Source organism: Echeneis naucrates, chromosome 22 (assembly GCF_900963305.1).
Source record: "Echeneis naucrates chromosome 22, fEcheNa1.1, whole genome shotgun sequence".
Taxonomy (NCBI): Eukaryota; Metazoa; Chordata; class Actinopteri; order Carangiformes; family Echeneidae; genus Echeneis; species Echeneis naucrates.
In genome coordinates this window covers 9,004,575-9,027,425 of record NC_042532.1, presented here as the reverse complement: position 1 = coordinate 9,027,425, position 22,851 = coordinate 9,004,575, and the positions used below count along the sequence as shown (strand labels likewise).

Sequence of the window (22,851 nt, the reverse complement as noted above, 5' to 3'; positions counted from 1 at the left end):
CACACACACACACACACACACACACACACAGAGTGCTAGCAGTGACACCCTTCTATTTGTGACACACACACCCTCATGCACACACTAAACAAACAACCCTTCAGGAATAGTGAGTTGGCATGCTGTCGCAGCCCAGCAGCTGTGCCCTGTGAAATGTCACCCAGAGCTGCAGTGTTTTGATTGGAGGGCGTCCGCCTGCCTCCTTGACAGGAAGGCTTTTAGTGTCGCGTCACTGTCATGCAGTCTTTGCCCCAGAGTCACAGCACAGAAGGTGAACCTGCAGTAGCCCTGTCTCGGTGTCCATCACTTTACCAGGCAGCCCCCACTCAACCACTATCATGATGCACCTTGAGTGGAGTGGAGTGGAGATGTCTGTCTGTCTGTCTCTGTGTGTGTGTGTGTGTGTGTGTGTGTGTGTGTGTGTGTGTGTGTGTGTGTGTGTGTGTGTGTGTGTGTGTGTGTGTGTGTGTGGTGGCGCCACCCAAGTGACTCACATCACCATGTGGGCGTAATAATAAATGGCTCATACTGCTTCCAAGTGTGTTCAGCATGCTCATTACTCCCATTTGTGCACTCAAAACACTAATTTAATGTTGTACAAAGAATAGCCCTCCATATATCCATCAACATTGTGTGTGTGTTCCTTGGACACGGTTTAACACCAAACCATGACTTAACAAAAGCAGGTAGAACTGAAGGCTGCCTCCTCTTCTCATAATGCTCCATTTAAAGCTTCTATCTCATAGCAAACGCATCATGGGGACAAAGCACTGCAGCTCGGGTCCGCAGCTGAACACATCCATGACACTTACACTCATTCATTGATTCCTGCCTGATTAATCATGTTTAACATGCACGTATGAACTCAGCAATTCCTGAAAGGAACTGAAGTAAACATTGTGCCACAGTACCCCGTAGAGCTAATCTGTCATCAGAGCTGCAGATTCTTGGCCTCCAAATGCTCTGTGTATTTGTTCCAGACAGACTGCACTCAGTGAAATGATCTCATCCTGAAGGACACACCTTGATAGTTTCTCCTTAAGCCTTGTGCTGCAGTAATGTGTCTGGCTTGTGGATGCTGTCGGGGAGGTGTTGTTGTGACTGTTATCTTGGTTATCTGTCCTGGAAGGACAGTCTTGGAATGCAAGGCAAAGCAGCTCAGCAGGACGGGAGTGCTGTATGTGTACGTCTGGACATGCATATGCAAATATCTGAGTGTATGGACAATGTGAAGCATATTTAATCAGAAGTTACACTGCCAGTCCGACATTACACAGTGCCCTTATGTGCAGACAGCATCACAGTGCAGCCTTGCAAAAATACTGTAACTTTGTTTTTACTATCATAACCAGTTGTTATATGTCTTCAAATGATACTTTTCTTTTAGATCTTTCAGAGTGCACCCACACACTTTGAATGTGCCTACGGCCTCTAGTGGCCACAGAGACCAGAGTAGTATGTTATTTCTTTTTGCAAGTGTGTTTTTCCAAAGTTTCCATCAAAGCCAGAGCATCATCAGACATCAAAGAGGCAGATTGTGGGTTCCCTAGTTTCCAGGGAAGCGCTGCGGCCAAGAACCCAGTGAAGCTCAACGAACAGCACTCGCTTGTCCTCCCCTCTTGCCTGGCCCTTGTTTGTTTGACTCATTTGCTCCCTGACAAGTATAAAGAGCCGGCCCCCTCGTTAGGCTAACGAAGGCCGCAACAACTGTTGGATTTGGGTAGCACGCTCAGCTGGCTCCAACTCATGAGAGGAGGCATGTGGGTGAGGAAGAGGAAGGGAAAGCGGGGAACACAGCAGTAGAGACAGAGAGATAGAGGCAGTGATGAAGGGAGAGGCACACAGAGACAGAGACAGAAGTTCAGCAGTGTCTCTGTGATGTTCCCAGAACATTGCTCAGTGACCCACTTGGCCTCAGCAGAGTGGATGGATGCTGTGTGCGACGTGCCACACAGACCCTCTCGTGGTTTGGTTTGGAGCGCATAAGCTGATTTGTTCCTTCACTGGTCATATGGCTGAAGGACGCCCGTGAGCTGCTCCTCCAAGCGAGACCTTGTTGGTGTTCCAGGGGAGAGCATGAGACATAGAGTGGGAGCGAGAGGGAAGGGGGTTCAGTCTGTGCGTGGGTGTTGTGAAACAAGAGGCACGGTAGTTGATGTCGATGAGACTCCTTTTTTTGTTTTTTTTTTTCTCTCATATATTTGAATATCTGTGCTCGGTGCATCTGGTGAACAGGCCTGCAACAACTCGGCCAACATTTTCTACATTTGTATTAGTTTTCTCTGTAAGAGCTCAGTAAGGGAATGTGCTTTTTCCTGCTCTTCAAAAGGAGCAATAGCACCTGATTAAAAGTGTCTCATGATACTGCAATGCTGACTGTCTCAGGACCTCAGGACTTTGACTTGCTGCCAGCTCTGCTGCTGGGCTCGCCCAGGCTCCTACACATCCCCTCATTATGGCTGTCATGGGCCACACACTGCTGCAATACACAAACACATACTTACACACACACACACACACACACACGCATACAGGCGTATTACACACTGCAGAACAGACAAAAAATGCTCATCCCCCTTGCTGGTATTTTCAGCTGTATTGTCAAACATTTTACAAAGTAAGTTTGACGAGCACATAAAATTACAAAATCCTCTTATATGACAATTAGTTATAATAAATTAACCTTTTAGTAGTTTCACTAAAGTTTTAGTTGTGTGTGACGCATATTTTCAAGTTATACAAGCCATAAAATATTTCTGTGCAGTTTTTAATTTCTCTTAACAGTAATAACACGTGTATAAGTACTCAAAAGAGAAAGTAACATAACTTATGAAACTGAACACGGAGTGAATCAAACAAGAACAGGATTAACTTTTTTTTTTTTTTTAAACTATGTGTATTTGTATTGGCTTGAGATTGAGACAGATATTAGGATTTAGTAATGTCAAAATTTTGAGGGGATGCTTTGATTTTCATTGCAGTCATTAATCATTAATCATCAATCAATCAATCAATCATTATAATAACAAGTTAACGGTTACAAAATGCCAGTAAACTAGACAGAGAAACTGAGAGATGAATCACGGATGGAAGTTTTATTATTTATTATTATTATGCAGATTTTTTTCCCACAAAACTTTACAACAGACAACTCCAGCTTTACTGGTTAAATACGGACCCAGAACCTGACTGCAAGTTGAAGTGCCATACAGCTCGGAGAGCGGGTCCCCTGTAGTCAGGGTCCAGCAGCAGAGGGTGTCACACCGGGATGCTGAGGCTCTGGCCCAGCGTCTGGCCGTCAGCGCAGACCCCCTACTCTGGGTAATGGGAAGCAGTCTTCCTGCTAAATGTGGTGGAGAGAAGTAAATTACTGGGGTGCAGCTGTTGGCAGGCAGGCTGGCTGGCAGAGTGGGGAGGGGGCCAGGAGGCTGAGGATGATGGCACCTCCACCGCTTGCCTCCTCTCGCTGTAGGCATGCTGTGTGCTTACTTTGCTGTGCAGAGTCCGCCTGCTCACCAAAACTGTGGCGCTGAGCTGTGTCCCCTGTCTCTGTCTGTTACACTCTTCCCTGCCATGTCTCTGTCTTCAGCCCTGTGTTTCCTCCCCTTTTCTTCCATTCTTAATCCCACAGTCTCCCTCTTCTTTCTTCTCTATATCTCGCGTCTTTCTTCTTTGCCTCTGGCTGCCCCCCCCCCCATGATCATCCCTTGCTTCTAGCACACGCTCCCCACCCACCACCCTGTTGCTAGAATAATGGCCCTGCTGACAACTCAGGCCAATAGCGGAAGCAGCTATAGACCAGCGAAAAGCTCCTAGTCTTCGACATCAATCACATCACTGGCATCTCTTGCCAGTTTAGGGAGGGCAAAGAGATGGAGAGATGAGGGGGATGCTCAGCTGTCGGCACACTAAGAGTTGACTGTATGCTCAGATATGCGTTACATCTTCCACATCAGCTTATTTTGGTACATATTTTGGGAGTTATTACGCAAAACTTTAGAAGTTTTCATCTTCTAAGAGGAAGTTGATCCGTGCCATTTTTAACAGCTGGAGCATTTCCCCTTCTAAATGAAAAATATCCTCTGGAGTTTATTCCTTGCTTGTTTCGGGGTGTTACATCTTACACTGGTCATTGAGAGTTCATTGGCACAACTTTGCTCTAAATAATGTGTGTTTATTTGTTTGCCATGCAGTAACCCAGTTAACTAATCCATGGGCTGCTTGTTTACTCAGGGAGAGGGGGCAAATCTCAGCCCCAGTGTGGCAGAGGGAACTTCCCACAGTGTCTCTATGGTAATCAGCAGGTGTCACTCACCACAGAGAAGAAGTGAGGGCTTTCTTATGAGCGTGAGAAAGAGGGGCAGCTTCCATCGTGCTCCCCCACCCCCCTACACCCCCTGCCTTTTTTTCCTGTTGGGGTAGCAGCAGCGACCGCAGTGACAGAGAGAAAGAGAGGGATAAGGGTAGGAGACAGAGAGGGCTACATTGGAGGCCTTCCCCGCAACCTGTTGATGCTGCTGCCAAAGCCCTGGCAATGGAGACCCCCATCCAGCTGCATGGGAGAGAGAGGGGCCAACAAAAGTGGTTTGGAGAAGGGGGTGGGGTGGGTGTCAGGAAGATGTAAAGAGAAAAGGAAGAAAATTAAGGAGCCCAAACTGCTGGACATTTAAGGATGGCATGTGAGGCTGATGCTGCCTTATATGGTCACAGTGAGAGGGACAAATGGTTAGGTGGGTGTCAGGGCAGCATGGGAAGCCCAGCACAGTACTCCATGGCTCAAGAGCAGAAGATGGTGCAGGGCGGAGTTTGTGGTTGCTGGGGCTCAGTGGTGACCCCTGCATCAGGGAGCCCCCTCTCCTCTGGAGCGGGTGGCCCGTGGCTCATTGAGATGCAGGGCACAGGGTGGCAGGCCACAGCTGCAGCCTACAGGCAGAACCCGGCAGAAAAGGGCCGAAGGGATGGCGGGGGCGGCTGAGGAAAAACCAACAAAAGGCGCAGCCCCCTGCCCCCTCCTCCCTCGCTTTGGAGTTCTAATTCCCTAATCCTCAACCTCCGCCTACCCCTCCACCCCACAACCCCCCCTCCTTCTCATCCGATTCTCACCACTCAAACACAGACACACACACGCACAGTTCATGCAGTTACCACTGGCTCCCTTCCTCTCATCCCCGAGCTATGAATGGGCAGACGGGGACAAAACCCAACAGCAGCCCCCGCAGGAAGTCCAACCACTGGGTGTGGGCACTGAGAGGCGCATTTTGTCTGACCCTCTCTGGGTTCCTCTCCCTGTGTGTGCATGCACTCACCCACTTGCACTATGTGTATACAGTTTATACGGTGCCACATGACTATAGTAGAACTCCCAGTTTTAAGATTATTCTTTTGAAAATGGTATTAAAACTTCCTCAAAATAAAGGACAGAGGAGGAGGAGGAGAGAGGGATGATATGCGACAGAGATGTTAGTTTGGACACATCGCTCAGACATTGCGGCCTCTCTTTTTGGGGCCACATGATGCATCTTATTAAAAGCCAACAAACCACAGCAGCTGGGACCTCCACATTCCTGTTGTTGTCACATAGAGATGGACAGAACAGGACGCTCCTCGGAAATGGCCACTAACCTCTGTCACTATCTGTCCTCTTCCTAAAGCCTTCCACATTTTTCTTTTTTTTTTTCTGTTGACCCTTAAATGAGCCTATCCCCCCAGCCCTGACTGTTAAAGCCTCTTAAAAAAGTTGACTTGTAAAGGGCTTCAGTGTCAAAAAGGAAGCACTGATTTAAAACGGAATCCATTTGGATCCTGTTTTACGGACAATTTTTTTCACAATTGAGGCGAAACATTTTGAGTATAAACGTCAAACCAGGGTCAGACCAGCATCTGACTTAAAATATAATATAATGACCTGTTAAAAAGATGTTTCAGAGGGGTGGGGTCACACACACGTATAAGCAAACAAGACAAGTTTGTCACTGTATGCAGCTGTGGCTGAACCTGTTCTACCCCCTCTACCTATTGTGTGTGCTTGTACGTGTGTGTCTGCAGGTTATACAGGGCGTGTTGGTGACATGCTAGAGCTGTCCACACACCGGGCCATGCAGCATTTGGCAAATAAAGATGAATTCTGCTGTGTTTGGCAGCGATTCTCCGTTCATTATTTTCCACTTTGCCCAGCGCATATCCCAGACCTCAGCAGCTGCTTGTCATGTAAAGACACTCTATCAGGCCCTGACAGCTTCTCCCATACACACACGCAGGCACAGTGCACACAGTGGCTCATACACACTTCACTTGCGTCCTCCTCCCACTCTTCCCACCCGCCTCCTTTGCACTCCTACATATGTGGAGAACATATGTAGTGATCTGTCTCACTACTACTGCACTCAGCTCAACTCTCTGCACACTCATTCATTTTAGTTCTCTCATCTCTCATCTGGTGTCATATCAGTCGTTTCATTCTGCTATCCTTCCTCCAATTCAGTTGAGTTGACTCACATGTTTGCTGTCACACTTGACGTTTATTAGACAGGCTCTGAATCACAGGCACAGATCATTTGGTGTAGCAGCGGAGTGTGACTCTGTTACAGTCAGACCTGACACTTTTTTATCTTATCTCGGTTGTGGTCAGCATGTCTGTTGGCTAGTTTCCTGTTTTTGAGAGCCCATTGACATCAAAAGGGTTTAGTTTACAGGAACACTGCGATGATGAACTGAGTTAAAAGCAAACGCTTCTCCTGTGTTGTTATGAGGCCCATTGTCCTCGTCAGCACTCTGTACTGTGTTTCTTACTGTACACAGGATGCGTTACAGTCTAGTCTCCAAAGCATTGAAGTCATAGAAAATATTTGATACTATTGTAAAGAAGAAAATTACATTTTGCAAAAGGATTATTCAATTGGTCTATGTTACAGCTAAATATTACTCCTCTTGCAGGATTACCACAGTAATATCATTTTGTACGCACATCTAAACTCCCAACTGTGTTTGAGTCAACAGTCATAATACAGAAAGCACAGCTGTTGGTTTCACTCTCTCATCTTGTTGCTGCTTATGAAACAGCACGGTGTGGAAAGTAGAACAGAACAACAGTAGAAGGGGAAATTTGTGTAAATGGGAAGCTGACAAGGGTCATCTTTGTTGTTTACTCTCTGAACGTAGACTGTTTGCTGGGGGTTGCACTGCAGAGTGATGGTGATAGAGACACACACACAGCCACACAGCCACACACACACAGGGAGAGAGAGACAGACAACCGGATATAGCTGCTTCCACTGTTTGTCATGTGACCAGGTTTGTGGTCGCAGATGAGGAAATTGCAGTGTCTAGAAAGAGCATGCCATGCACTACTAAAGGATGTATGTTGCAGATGTAGAATTGCATCTCTGTGAGTTTTCTTTTTTAAAACGTCAAACATTGACTGTGAAGGTTCTCGGTCAGCCAGGACAAAATTTTTTAGAAGTACATTTAAGGCAACTGGGCTTCTGTTGCATTTGGCAAAATGTCTTCAAGCATCTACAACCAAGTCTCCTTGCCCTAGATTTAACTTTCTCTGAGGTCAAACAACAAAGAGGCATGAATTATACACAAACTTTTTTTTTTAATAACCACCTGTGGAAAACTAGATTTTATTGATGCCATCACAGTAGCTTTTTCATGAATCAGTGTCACATCTAATCCTCACATAGGTTAAATAAAGAGACCGCTGTCAAGAATCTTGTGACTGAGAATGGTGAGCTGACATTGTCATCTCTGACATCTATGCAATACTGGCCACCACTACCGTACACATAATGCCATGTGCTGCTGCGTCACAAATGACCACCCATGCTACTTGTGTGCGTCACTGGAGCTGGCAGGCGGAGCTCAAAGCTTTCCAAACTAGATGTTGATTTAATCTGTTACACACAAACACCTTTCAGTGCCCACCACAGGCAGTGTCTGCACACAAATGCACTCACACACAAGCACATACATGCATGTGTACACATAAACACCTGTCTTTGGACTTCAGGAGCTGCTATAATCTACATAAGGTTTTTATCTCAGCCTGGAAGTGATTTGCTGCATTCCTTCTGCCAAGCCAAAACTCCTTAACTCAAAGTTCAGTCTCCATTGGTGAAATGAGCATTTAGTATGGGCATGGTCTGGTGTCATGGTATCAGGTAGGGGGCTCATTATGCTGTCTCCGCGTTGTGCACATACTGTCCTCAATGTGGGCTGGCATGGACTATAGCAGGGGGATATGGGTCAGCCAAAACCTGACCACAGAGTGAGGCACCAGCTGGGGCCCAGCTGAGGAAAACATGGCTCAGTGTGCAAGGCACGGGAGACTTTATGGCCCCAGTGTGAGAGATTTAGGCAACTTATCTTTGTGTTGTTTAATTCCAGCTTTGTAACCACTGGATGACATTCACCCTCAATTGGAACTTCTTTGTGCTTTGATTATTAGTTTTATTCCAAATATATCTTCAAGCACCATTTTTGCTGTGGTACCCTGCATTCTCTGGAGACCGGACTACACAGGACGGTGTTGGTGATGGATGTAGAACTTGATTAGTGAGGCTTCTAGTTTAAAAAAGACAAACTACTCATCACAATCACATTTGTGATCCGTTGAATCCAGCATAAAGGAAAACGAGCAGACAGATTCCTGCCGGTCTGTATTACACTTAGGACGGACAGCAGATCCTGTACAGGCGCATTTTGAATGGAGGCAATCTGACGAGCTAATTTCTAAATGAGCGATGTGTGGTGTGAAAACACTTACTCTGCAGAAAATTAAATGAAAAATCTCCTCTTGTGCCCTGATGAAAAATGTAGAAACATATTGGACATCTGTTGTGGATTGAAGACTAAACTATGTTGTGCTCTCAGGCAGATGTTTCCTCTGGTGTGGTGATTGGTGCCAGCACATTGCCAGTCACAGTAAATCAGGTGTTTCTACACTTGGGCATTTGCTTTTGGTTTAATGGCTTGATGCTCTGCAGGAACAGGATGTACGTGGAGCCTTGTTTTTTTTTTTTTTTAAGGCCTCAACCTGCTCCATTTTGCCCAAATAACTGAGCTTTTCTCAAGTGTACTTTTCCTTTCCCTCGTCTTTGATCTCTACCCATCTCTAGAAAAGCCATATGGAGGATGTCCTATTAGAGTTCAATGCTCATGTCATCACTTGTGAAAAAAATATGTAATGGAGAAGACACAGGAAGAGGAAGTTCATAATTTGATGTGTCACAAGTGACAAATTTTTAAAAGTGACAAAATCTTGACATCCCTTAAGTATTGTATTAGATCATAAACTAAACAAAGAAGACATTACTAGCTGCTGTTTGGTTGGCACTGTCTCAAACAGATCTGTTATCAGTTTCATCAGTCAGGAGTGTGCGCTTGAAAGAGGATAACAGAAGCTCATATTGACAGATCTCCTACCTCCTCGACTCCCCCCCCACACACACCACACACACACACACACACACACACACACACACCATACTTCTGTGTTAGAGGAAATGGGGCAATTAAGGACAGCTTGCTACAGCTCTGCATGGGGTTAATATGCAGCGCCATGATTAAAAATAAATTACACTTTTCCTGTATAAATATTCAAGTCCCACTCCACTGTGTGCCACTGCCTTGTTATGGTATGTAAGCTATTTTTTTCTCCGTCTGCACAACATCTGGCGCGACATTTCCTGAAGCATCACCGGAATAAATTGAGTTTTGTTTGCCCTACGAGAGATTCATTTGTGTGATGCTAGTGTGTCTAAAAGAATGGGGTGGACATGCATGGCATGAAGTTATGGGTGTTGCAGAGAAATTGGGAATTGTGGAAAGTTTTATAGGAAAATGAAATTGAGGTTTTGGCAAATATGATGCTGGTGTTACAGGAAGATTGATAGGAGGTTGATAAAACAATAAACTACATTTATTTTAAGGAAGAACTTCAGGTCTGAGGGAGTACTATTGTATGCGTGGGGAAAAAGTTGTATAAAGCCTTTTATAGCACTAAGGGGAACTTTGAAGTCTGATAAATGTCCTCAAGTGGCGTCACTAGAGTTCGCATTGGTTGGAGAAGATAACAAGTTTAAAAATTTACCAGGCCTTTGTTACTCCCTTCTTGCTTACAGACAAGCAGCTCGAGACCACATTAGCCATTACCAGGCTAATCTTAAATTCACCTCTCGGCAGGCAGATAGCATTGTGGCAGCAGGATGCCTCTTGTTCTGCTGCAGCGACTTTTCAAAAATTTTGTCAAGAGTTCGTTACTCTCATAAGAAATACAATGCTAAATGCACAAAATATTAAATAAATACACAAATAGTTAATGGGGGGGTTTCAGACAGATATCATGATCCCAGAGAGTCTACTTTGCCAGTGACCACTGGGAAGGGGACAGACGGGCCAGGGGACGGGGTCCTGACTCCTACTAAAACCACAATTTGTCCTGCAGCTGACCTAACACTAAAAGAAAGACTGTGACAAGATGGTCATTTCAGGGAGCACCACTGAACAGCATAATAATTATATTGCAGGAAATTGGTTGCACTGGGAATTCAAATGGAGGAAAGACTATACTGCTTAGTGATTAATCATGAAACCACCATGTAAGAGAAGTAGTTGAATTACCACCAGTAGCACTGGTATTTTGAAAATGTAAAAGCGTGTGAAGTTTCTAAGAAACTCTCATTACTTTGACACAGGTTGCTTCAATTTGTTTCTTATAGCTCAACTGTCCCTTTCGGTCTCTTTCTCATATCAGGAGAATACATCAAGACCTGGAGGCCGAGGTATTTTCTCCTGAAGAGTGATGGTACATTCATTGGTTACAAAGAGCGACCACAAGATGTTGACCAGCTGGAAACCCCCTTAAATAACTTCTCTGTAGCACGTGAGTATCTGCTTCAGAGAAACCACCACATTTTTTCCCCTCTGTTTCTTGGCAGCTTGTTTTACTTTTATTTTGTTTGCTGCCTTCCTGTTTTCACTTGCAATGTTTTAACAAATGTGTTCATTTGGGGGTTTTTTTGTTGTTGTATGTATGCATTTCTCCTCTTTCCCCACCCTGAAAAGTAATTGTTAAGATCAAGCAGTCACACCAAGTGACTATGAGACAAAGGAACAACAGTGGTTCCTCTTATATAGCCTGACCAAGCATCTCTTATCTTTACTTTGAAAGATGATGAGCAGAAATGTTAGTAATGTCGAGTTTCTATCAATAGGAACACCACTCTGAGAACAAATTATATCACTGAATGGGGGCACACAAGACATTTGGCTTCGGATTGTAATACACTGAATGCTGCTCTTCTCTAAACTTTCTGTTTTAATACTGGGGCAGAAAATAACAACATGGGGAAAAAAAATGCCCCTAGTAGCCCAGCCCACTCCATCTTCACATCAGAGAAAGTTGCTGTGATAAGCTGTGCAGATGACTGAACACAGCAATTAGACAGCATACTGTTTGTTTAACAAAACGTTTCCTCGCCGACACTCTTGAGTTATTGTGGTTATTAGCCGCCTGATTTCAAGTATTTATCTGCGCTCCGCTCTGAGGCTCTGTCTCAATCAGCCATGGCGTTGGGTTTTTTGTCACCACTGCGACCCCACAGCAGAGGACACATGGTGTGTCGCTGGCTGACGGAGCCGCTGCAGCTGGATTACATATTCACCATGATGGAGCCATGTTGGATCTCAGTGGTGGTCCACTTTTTCTGTCCTCCATCTATCAGACAGAGGCCATTTTGTGTCACGTTCTGACATATTTGCTGACATGTTTCATTTGGGAACAGATGTTAATGTGAAGGAGGTGCAGATGGAAATCTCTGCTTTCTAAATTCAGTTATTAGACTGTTGTGAGTAATTGTTTTGCAAACTGCTTACCAGACAATTATTTGCTGAGAAAAGATTGAGGATGAAAGGAAATGAAGTAAAAGATTTTTGAAATAATAAATCCAAAATAGCAATAAATAAACCATTTGTAATGAGTATTGTTGTTATAACTTTGCCTTGTCAGTTTATGCATTATATTTGGATGAAACTAAATTTAAATCATTAAAAATGCAAGCAGAACTGACTTATTTCTTTAGATATAGTTTACAAGGAATTGTGATTTTAATTCAACATGACACAAATTTCAAATTTCAGCAGTGTTTTTTTTTTTTTTTAAAGGGGATGACAAGTTAAGGATCACAGTTGTTTTCCTCTACCAAAGTGCACCTGTTCTTTTCCAAATTGGCCAACAGTGTCTGTTAGGGTGGCAATAAAGATAAATGGCTATAACTGTGGGCCTGTCTCTCCCCTCTGCTCCCCTACACACTGGCCTTTCTCTCCATCTCCCCACCACCTCTCCTCCCTCCACGGCTGTGGTCAGAGTGCCAGCTGATGAAGACGGAACGACCCAAGCCCAACACATTTATCATCCGCTGCCTGCAGTGGACCACTGTCATCGAGCGAACCTTCCACGTGGAGACCCCCGAGGAGAGGCAAGCGAGGAACACACACCTTTCAGTTCAGAGAGCAGTAAAATACACATTTCACATACACAATTCACATGCTGAAAATTTGGCTTTGTTACTAGAAAGCAGTTTAGTAATTTAAAAGCATCTCTTGTTTTTCTAACATGTTGAATCACACACAAACACACACACACACACACACACATACAAACATGCACATTTAATCATTGTTATGCATTCACACAGGGTCCAGTGGCTATTGGCAGAACTCACACTTGAAATTGCCTTCCTGTTGATAAGAAGACAATTACGTGATTGGGCTGCTGGGCTTGCATGATGGTAAATGGGCTGATGTAAACTTTCTGCTGCCTGTGCCTCCTTTAGGGAAGAGTGGACTAAAGCCATCCAGACAGTGGCTGAAGGCCTGCAGAAACAAGAGGAGGAGATGATGGACTCTTCTCCGGACCCCATGGACATGGAGGTCTACCTTACCAAACCCAGACACAAAGTGGTATGGACCACTCTGACTTTGCTATGTGTCTCCTCTCTCTACACACAGACCTTAACCTCATCCATTTTTATTCTTATTCTTACAACCATGTCTTCCAAGTTGATCGTTGCTCTTCATTTCAACCCTACCTTTACATTATGTGTATTTGCTTCCCGCTCTGTGCCAACCAAGCTACTTTTTACTTTCCCGACATCAGCCCTGGGTGGCTTAGCACCAGATAGCATGTCCAGCAGGTCTACCAACCCCCACATGGGCCATAACATAAAGCTCCAAGGCCACCAGATTGGATGTCCCTCACACAACCATTTTCAACATTCTCCTTAGGACTTGGGTCAGAGGTTAACTGAGGCACAACCACATATAGGCCAAACCACTAGAGGGATGGAAATTGTATAGTGGATGAAATAGTGCCTTAAATGCTTCTGCGTTGTTGTCATTGGGGTTATATGTCCTGGCTAGTTAGAGCACGAGTTTGTTAATGCTTCTGTTTGTAACCAGATGCCACTTTACTTCCTCTGGCCTTCCAGACTATGCACGACTTTGAATACCTCAAACTCCTGGGAAAAGGCACTTTTGGCAAAGTTATCCTGGTAAAGGAGAAGGCCACAGGACGCTACTATGCCATGAAGATCCTGAAGAAGGAGGTGATCGTAGCAAAAGTGAGTGGATGCCCATGAGGGAAATGTCAGTGGGGCTATGACTGATAATGGCTAAGTAGTTGTATAGCCATTGTAAGAGCTTCGCAAACACCCTTTGTGTCCCTTTTTTCTTTTGTTTCCAGGATGAAGTGGCGCACACACTCACAGAGAACAGAGTACTCCAGAATTCAAAGCATCCGTTCTTGACAGTAAGGAGCCCATCCATATACCTAAACCAAATCTCATTATTTTAGCTCACAGAAATCCTCTGGACCCTCTTCACTCCAACCCAGTAGCTTCCATTCAGGAAAAAAAGCACCATTTTCACAAGGAATGTTGTGGAGAGCTGTCCTTACAAAGACAGCCGTTCAGCTAGGCCTTTTTCTAGCCACACTGGACATTTTTGTTTGTTTGTTTGTTTGTTTTTTTGATTGGTTGTTATGTTTAGTTTCTTTCAATTTGTTAACCTTTTCTCTGTAAGTGGTGGGCTGCATTGAAAAACCTCAAAGGTCTAAGTGGTGGGTGGAGACAATACATTATGTGATGTGCTCCGTGCAATCAACTAGGGATACAGAAGTTGTTGAAAAGTCTCAGCCCATGAGATACACTTGTGACATTCTCCTAATTCTCTTTTCTTTACATTGTCACAAAACTGTAGCTCAATGTCAAATATTAAAATGTGTTTTTCAATGTTACAAACAGTTGTTAAAATTGCAGCTTCCTCTTGGCTCAGTTGCAAATATCACAAAGTTCTGCTTTGAGCATTTGTTTTTTGTTTTTTGTTTTTTTTGTTTGTTTGTTTTTTGCAGGGACTGAAATACTCCTTTCAGACACATGACCGCCTGTGCTTTGTCATGGAGTATGCGAATGGTGGAGAGGTAAACCGTTTTAACCAGTATTAAATCTGCAAGTCTGTGAATTGTGACGCAATGCTCTTTAGCTGGAACAGTGTTCTTATTTATCCTCTTTTCATTCGCTTCCTTATTGTCAATCTCCCCTGTCTCTTCAGCTTTTCTTCCACCTCTCAAGGGACCGTGTATTCTCAGAGGAACGGGCTCGGTTCTATGGGGCAGAGATAGTGTCAGCGCTGGACTACCTTCATGCTGAAAGAAACGTGGTCTATAGAGATCTAAAGGTAGGAGGAAGGAAGATGTCCTGACTGCCTCACATCCCTGCCGTCAGCCTCGTTCCTCTTGTCTGTCTTCCTCTCTCACTAGCCCACTTCCCTTCATTTCTCCCCTGGCAAGATATAAATAGTTTTTCCTCCACCCAGTGGCAGTGGCCAACGCTTATTGATCTACCTCACCAAGATCGGTCTCCAGACCTCACTGCAGCTGGAGTGAGGCTTGGTCCGTACACGTACTGCAGTTAGACAGAAATAACCACCAGTCCTCTTTGAACAAATCGCCACTGCCTCCCTTTATAGCTCACCATACAGTGTTCTCAGCGGGTGATATTTTTGCACTTGCACCGTGGATGAATGACATCATGTTTTAGGCTGGTAGCACAACACTGAGTCAACAAGGAGAGGATGTCCATCATCCTAGAACAGAAAAAAAAGGTGAAAGGTGTCAGCTGCTTCATTTTCAATATAAATCTCTGATACCCAGAGATCAGAGATGGATAGTGTTTGGTTTTTGGAGGGGTGACGCGGGTTATCAGTGTTGCAGTGGCATCTGTAGGCCTACTACTTCTAGCTGATTAAAACTATACTAGCCAGGTCAGCACAGTACTCCCTCTCTCCGTCGCTCCTTCCCTCCCTCTGTCCCTTGGGTTTATGAGGCAGGCTCCCAGCCTGCTAGGGTTCTCCTGAAAATGCCAGAGTAGCAGGATTGGAGGATGTGCTGACTCTGGCTAGGCGCTGCTGGCCACGTGTGAGCTACAGCTGCCAGGTGACTTTAACAGAGAGAGAAAGACGAAGAGGAAGGGAGGGAGGTCAAGCTGATATTAAAAGGACTCAAGTCATGACACTGCACGATACACAACCTTTAGGCTGTTAGGTTACTTCGCCTGTATTTTGGTCCCCAGGTGTTTTCACAACTTAATGGGTTAATGCAAATGTGAGTGGAAAGTGATTAGATATATCTAATAGATCTAATGGCTCTTGCATCACCTTCTCCAGAAAGGCCAAATGAAGAAAAAAATTATGTCTTTCAATACATTTCTAAAATTTTCTGGAAAGTTAACTAATGTTAGAAATTTTACCTACCAAAATGTTGTCATTAATGCCAGTATTTGATAACTTTTTTCATGTTGTTGTTTCATTTGTTTTATATCTTTCTTTTCCCTGTTTTCTTCAGCTGGAAAACCTCATGCTGGACAAAGATGGACACATAAAGATCACAGACTTCGGCCTGTGTAAGGAGGGGATCAAAGATGGTGCCACCATGAAAACTTTCTGTGGGACACCAGAGTATTTGGCACCTGAGGTGATCACAAAAGTGTTTACTTCTCTCTCTGAAATAAAGCCATGTTCCTCTTCTCCATCCAAGTCAACTTCCTGTAGGCATGCACAGATCAGTGACAAACAAAAACCAACAGGGCACCATGCGTCATCAGAACATCTAGAATTGAATCACTGGAACTCGACTGCCATTTGTTTTGATGCTGGTGTTGAGCAGTATTTAACACATTGGTCCAAAATATCCCATAGATGCTCAACTGGATTCATATCTTGCGACTGATAACATGATTCACATCACTTTCTATTTACTCCTTAACCCATTCAGTGAGTCTTTATAGAAGGCATACGGTTTTTCAACTATAAATATATGGTATATGTATGTGCCTGGGAGTTTTGTCTTTTGGTTTTTGTTTTTGGCTGAAGTGGTGCTGATTAAAAGGGAACAGAAACCCATATGTAAATAGATTTGATTGGACACATATAGAAAAAGAATAGGGTGGTGCCTGATAATGGATGTAAGATCCATCATGCGTGACTTGATGAAGATTCCAACCAAAAATGCAGCATGTGTTGTTGGACCTCAGTGAAGCGTGTAGGAGAAAGGGCAGCTGTCCCAAAATGCCTTTCTAATCTCCGGCTGAAGTCAAGCTAATGAGTGTGCTGTGTGCCCGGGACAGAGCAGCCTGCAGTCATGTTTGCTGTAAGGGGAGGGGTGTGGCTACTCCCTGTTGCGTGCAGGTATGACAAGTGTTGTGGCGGGCTGTGTAACTTGATATATCATTGTGAGTATTGGTGGTGTGTGTCTGTAAGTGTGTGAGTGTTTGCGCGAGGACCCTTGCCTGTTGCCATAAAAATGTCTTCCGGGAGAAGGGTGTCCATGTTGTCACAGTTGCTGTATCGTTGTTTTTAGCCTCCATTTGGAATTTTTCTGGTTGAGGGAGAAGGAGGGGTGATTGGCTGACAGTGAGTCAGGAATCGCGAGCTTTCACCCCTCAGGAAAAAAACATTGGACCACATTGGCTACAGCTGTTGTGTGGCACCAGGGTAGCCACAGCCCCCACCGCTGCCCAAGATGCATCACCTGACCTGCTGGCCTATCTGCATAGCTGTACATCAGCACCAGGTCTTGAAGGCAAGGGGGCTGGATATTTACATCTTCACATTGCACATCTTGGACAAACTTGGGGGGAAAAATTCCCTGACTTTTTCTTAAAAAAAAAAAAAAAGCCTCAGCGCTCCACCTGTCCACCCCAAGCTCTTCTAGCCCACTCCACTCCTCCACAGAGAAGCTCAGTCTACGATACCTCCAGCCTCGGCTGCAGAGAGCAGAGGGAGACATCAGGGGGCGTTACCATAGCAACAAGGTCGCTGGCGAGCTTCTCTATGGAGTGCGGGCCAGGCAGTGTTACAGGTTGTTCTGCAGTAAACAATGACCTTGTTGTGTGTGCTGCACAGGAATGCTGTAACGTCTGGGAATATTCCACCCAGAGCGCGGGTGGAGAGAGGGGGGAGGGAGAGGGAGGAGAGGCCCAATCTGCAAAAGCCTGGACCAGCTTGTCTCAGGAGTAAGGAGTAAGACAAATTCACTTTGTCACTTTTATTAAGCAGTTACAAGAAGAAAACCCATTATTGGCTGAGGGAATAGGGTTTTTCAGATTTGTGTACAAAGAGAAATACAAACAGGTTTGATCAAGCCCCTGAAAGTGATCTGGATTCATAAGCTTGCAAGATTAATAGCTGTCAGCACAGAACTTTGTGAGCAAAAAAGTTCAGTATAGAGAGCAGGGCTCCCGAGAGCAGCAGCAAGTGTTGCTTTTATCCTACCCCCCCTCCTCCCATCTGTGCTCCTTTGGGGCAATGTAACAGTATTAGTTTGGGGCTGGGGCCCAAGCAGGCAGGCAGTCCTGGTTACGTATATGAGGGATGAGCTTGGCTCCTGTGCTCCTGGCAGCTTCACAGCTGTGGCGCTCTTCTACATATATGGGGCAGCTGCGGGCCCAGCTGTCGCACGGTGTGAATCACACGACAGCAGCGCTGGAAATAGAGACGGCCCAGTAATCCTAGCCCCACGCCGGCTTCACGTTACTCCCCCTTGCCCTCCCAGTCCTCCTCCTTGATGCTCACCACTCACCGCAGCGCCAGGCTGAGTGCCCACAGACACATGCGCGACACACATGGTGGTTTTGTACCTTTTACGGACACATTCGTCCATCTGTTTTGTAAGACCGTCATTCTCAGCCCACTGAAGTGCCGTATTTAATTGTATTAGTGTTTCTTTCTTTTTACCTAACCTTGTATTCATAGGCCTGGATTGCTTAGCATCTCTCTGCTGGAGGTTTAAGAGAACAGACTGTTCTCCTTGTCTTGATTTCACCTTCAACATCCGCCTGGTGAGGTAGAATCCAGTACATGTCCCCAGAGACATTGGAACAACTCTGCTCAGCAGCACATTAGTCATGCAACAGGTTACGCTGTTTACTAAGCACACATCACTAGAGAAGTTTTCTAATTAAGATTTGCCAAAAAAAAAAAAATCATCCTATGGAAACACTAAGGCCAATCATTTCTCTCCCTGTATCTGGTTGTGTTCATTGATTCGTTCTTTTTTTCTTTTTTTTTTTTTTTGAGACCCTAGTCTGTGTTTGTTGCCACACATTTGCTTATTTAAGGGACCCACACCTCTCCTGCTTGTTGTGTTTGCATATGAGTGGAAGGGCCTGTGGTGATTAAATATGCAAGGCTCCAGGGGAAACTCTATCCTTGCTCCTAATGTGAGATGTGAGTCAGTGTTGGCTGTGGCTGCCTCAAGCCCCAACCGTTTGGGGAGAGCAGGTGATTTTGTTGGGGGTGGGGTGATGGGGGCAGTGCAGTTGCTTTAGGGTTTGTGCATTCAGCCTAAAGACCTGCTGTTCCAGAACCATGTGATGTCCAAACACAAACTTATAGGTCTATAGATCTATATTTCTTTGCCTGTTTACATAAAACACCCTCAGTTTTCCCCCCCTCTATGCTGAACTCCAGCATTGACTCAAACCTTTACCTGCCGCCTTTAACATGTAGGTGCTAGAAGACAACGACTACGGCCGTGCTGTGGATTGGTGGGGTCTGGGAGTGGTGATGTACGAGATGATGTGCGGCAGGCTGCCTTTCTACAACCAGGACCACGAGAAGCTGTTTGAGCTCATCCTTATGGAAGACATCCGCTTCCCTCGGACACTTGGTCCTGAAGCACGCTCGCTGCTCTCCGGCCTTCTCAAGAAAGACCCAATGCAGAGGTGAGTAGCCTCTCTGGCATCCTCCACTGTGAATACCAGATAGTGGACACCACCACTGTACAGTGACTTATATCATGTCTTATTCACTTTTTTACGTATTCTTCCAGGTTAGGTGGAGGCCCTGACGACGCCAAGGAAATCATGCAGCACAAGTTCTTCGCAGGAATTGAATGGCAAGCTGTTTATGAGAAGAAGGTCAGTTTCTAAACCCACACCACATTTCTCCTGTGATTGTCGTCAGTGAAATGACACCAGACTGAGATAGCTGTCACCTCTTAAGGGGTTGATAAACTTACATCACTTGATGCGCCACAGCACAGGATACAGATTGTCATCAGACCAACAACTGTTACCAAACTGTGTGGCATCGCTGATGTGCTGATATGTTTGTGTCCTGTCTCCTCTCCAACAGCTGGTCCCGCCGTTTAAGCCCCAAGTTACCTCGGAGACAGACACACGATATTTTGACGAGGAGTTCACAGGACAGACCATCACTATTACACCACCCGGACAAGGTAGCAGCAAAACCAGACACACTCACTCACAATGACACTTAATATGAAAGTACACCAGAACTGTTACAGTTTAAAACCACACAGCTTCGTAGCCATGTCTTTGAATGTCACAGTAACGCTGATTAGGACTGGAATTTGAAGATAAACTGCCATCTAACTTGTAAGATCATTAAACTTTCAGTTCAATCAAGTTGAAAGCAGATTTTATTTTTTCCAAAGTTTGTTGTATCACTAATGTTTGAAAAATGCTAATTCAGTGTCAATTTTATTTAGAACCCCTAAAATGATGTCGTAGTAGTTCAATATGAGATTAAAAGTCAGGTTAATGTCACAAAAGAGAGGTGTAATTTATTGAGAACATTTATTTTGTTGATACATCATTTTTCACAGATTTGTGCGTAAAGACAGTGTTGGCCAAAACTTAGTTCCCTTGAGAGCAGCCTGCCCTCTCCTGGAGAGTCTGCGCTATGAACTCAACGCCTCACAAAAGCATCAAATGATTGTGCATGACAGCCAGTCCGTTTACAGTGATTACTCAGCATATTTAAGACAAAAAGGCCATATTGAGATATTACAATTAAATAAAAATAATGACTATTTAGATATCCTGAGGGGGAAATTTCTTTTCAAAGAACATTTTTCAATTGATATATGGTGTGGATTGGACGATCAAGCAGATGATATCTTCAGTAGTTGTTTCTTTCTGACATTTTATACAGCTGACGAAACCAGTCGCATATTCTGACAGTATTTCCTGGTCCTATAAATTAAAGGAATAGTTACTTTTCCTGGGATGGGGTTGTTTAGTTAAAATCATTATTCACATTATATGTAATGTCATATCCAATATATTGTCAATATACAATGTAATTTTCAGAAAAATAATTTTGAAATAGTCTACAGAAAAATTGAACACATCAAATCTATTCATGCCATCGATTTGACATTGCTCACAGTGGTGTAATGCAGATATATCAATGGGAATGAGAAGTGGTGAAGCACTAACTGGTTTTTGCTGTCTGCCCTCAGATGACAGTATGGAGTCCTTTGACAGCGAGCGGAGACCCCATTTCCCCCAGTTCTCCTACTCTGCAAGTGGGACCGCCTGAAAGCCTCTCAAACATTCCTCTTGGTCCCACTACCCCTCCTTCTCTCTCCCCACCCAACTGCACTCCCAAAAAGACCAGAGCCACAGTCCTGTCCTTCCAGCATTTTCTGCAGATGCCGATGGTGGATTTAACAGTTACAATCTGAAAGTTGGTTTTTTTTTTTTTTTTTTTTTTGTGTGTTTTTGTTTTTTGTTTTTTTTTTTGTTTTTTTTACAGGAAGCAAGAAATTCAAGACAAATCAAAGATAACTGTTATTCTGTGTGGCCTTTGAAGACTGACCACAGAGAGTGTAAACACTACCCTGCATTTCCTGGTTGTTATGTTGTATACTGAGCAGGTATCCATACACCATAATGAATGGGAAGCTGTAGCTATGTTATGCACAGATTAGGCCAATGTAATGAATGCTGGAAAGGGCCGTTTGGATTGAACATAAACAAATAAATATGAACCAACCATTTCAAATAGAAATAGGCGTACTGTGGACCAAAAACATTGTGTGTGTGTGTGTGTGTGTGTGTGTGCACGCATGTGTGCGTGCGCGTGCGTGTGAGAGTGTGATAAAACTTTTCCTCTATAAGACTTCTAAACAATTCAAAAACCAGTTGCATTTTTGGCTATAAAAGTGAATGTACTGCCATAAATAAAGTCAGTCTTTCTGCATACTTATATGTTGTAACATATGGCTGGTTTTCCTAAGACTGAAATGCCCTCTTCTGGAGAGGTTTTATATATATCAAATTTTTCTACAACCGTGATGTAAAACTTTCACCAGTCGGTCCGTTGTATTATCATGCTGTGCCATGATAGTTCTGATAAATCAATTGTGCAATACAGTCTGATGTGAGGAATGGCAGACATGCAAAGAATGCAGAGTGATTAATCATTATGGTAGAAACTGGCCTGCAGTGGGCTCTTGTTGTAATTGTATGCACATCTGAGCTACTGACAGGCCACCAGTTTCTTTTTCATGGTAATAAATAGCTCCTCCAGCCCCCTCTTGCTCCTGAAGTAAGTGCTTATATTTCCTGATGCCTTTCTATCTTGATGTTCTGCTGCAGACACCTCCTGGTTTCCCTCTGATCAGTCAGGCAGTGCTGACCCATCAGAAACTCTTCTCTCCTCTGGGTTTTTCCTCCATGTACAGTACGGTATTGGGTGTTTTCCACCCAGTGCATTCACTGCAGCCTCAATGAGGTCACTTTAACAGAATACACTTCCTTAGGAATACTTTGCAAATGAACTGGGCTTCAGGGGAAAACACAGTCATCTTTGTTTTGCTTCTTTAGGGGACTGCTGTCCCTTCACAAGCTTCTGAGTTATTTATATGAGACCAACGTTGACTAAAATGACTTTTACTGTGCCAATGATATGCACTTTGCTGCCCCAAAATGATTGTATTTGGACTCTTATTTGTACTTTGTCGTTGGTAAGGACTAAATTAGCTTCTTTTATAATGTAAATTCAAGTGTGGATACAAATAAAACAAGAAATGCTTGTTTGAGTGATTTCTCCCCTTTTACAGATGGCTGAGGCTAAACTAAGACTCCTGGGAATTGAAACTTTTTTTTTTGTTGTTGTGGTTTTTACAAAGTGTACTAGGATGTTTCCAAAAAAGCTTCAGTATTTTTAAGATGACTGATAATCATTTTTCAAAAGTGCATCACGCGTTATTGAATGTAATGGTTTTTATGAATTTATTTTCATTTTACTCATTTGCGAACGTTTTGTCAAACTGATTGTTACCTATTCCTATGCACACTCACGTCACTCGCTGTCACATTCTGAAAATAGGGAAATTCATTTTATACTTTTTATTTCAACTTTTTTTGTACCTGCCCTCCCATATTTGTGAGACTGAGGACACCAGCTTTAGTAAACAAATAATATAAACTTTGTACACTGTTTTTACTTGTCTCTTACAAATTGATGAAATAAAAAGTCTTA

General features: G+C 44.0%; 1 protein-coding gene across 2 annotated transcripts in view; it reads left to right on the top strand.

The window, feature by feature from the left end:
- The window catches only part of akt1 (v-akt murine thymoma viral oncogene homolog 1), a 29,622-nt gene extending 6,771 nt beyond the window's left edge, over positions 1-22,851 (top strand). The window contains exons 3-14 of one of the 2 annotated variants that reach the window (XM_029493575.1): positions 10,757-10,885; positions 12,368-12,479; positions 12,837-12,960; positions 13,491-13,622; positions 13,745-13,810; positions 14,411-14,479; positions 14,611-14,736; positions 15,902-16,030; positions 19,066-19,280; positions 19,388-19,475; positions 19,693-19,795; positions 20,825-22,851. In XM_029493575.1, coding sequence (XP_029349435.1) covers positions 10,757-10,885; positions 12,368-12,479; positions 12,837-12,960; positions 13,491-13,622; positions 13,745-13,810; positions 14,411-14,479; positions 14,611-14,736; positions 15,902-16,030; positions 19,066-19,280; positions 19,388-19,475; positions 19,693-19,795; positions 20,825-20,904 — 1,373 coding nt within the window. In that variant the 3' untranslated portion in view covers positions 20,905-22,851. Of the gene's footprint in view, positions 1-10,756; positions 10,886-12,367; positions 12,480-12,836; positions 12,964-13,490; positions 13,623-13,744; positions 13,811-14,410; positions 14,480-14,610; positions 14,737-15,901; positions 16,031-19,065; positions 19,281-19,387; positions 19,476-19,692; positions 19,796-20,824 lie in introns of both variants that reach the window. The other variant, XM_029493574.1, reaches the window with a different exon arrangement.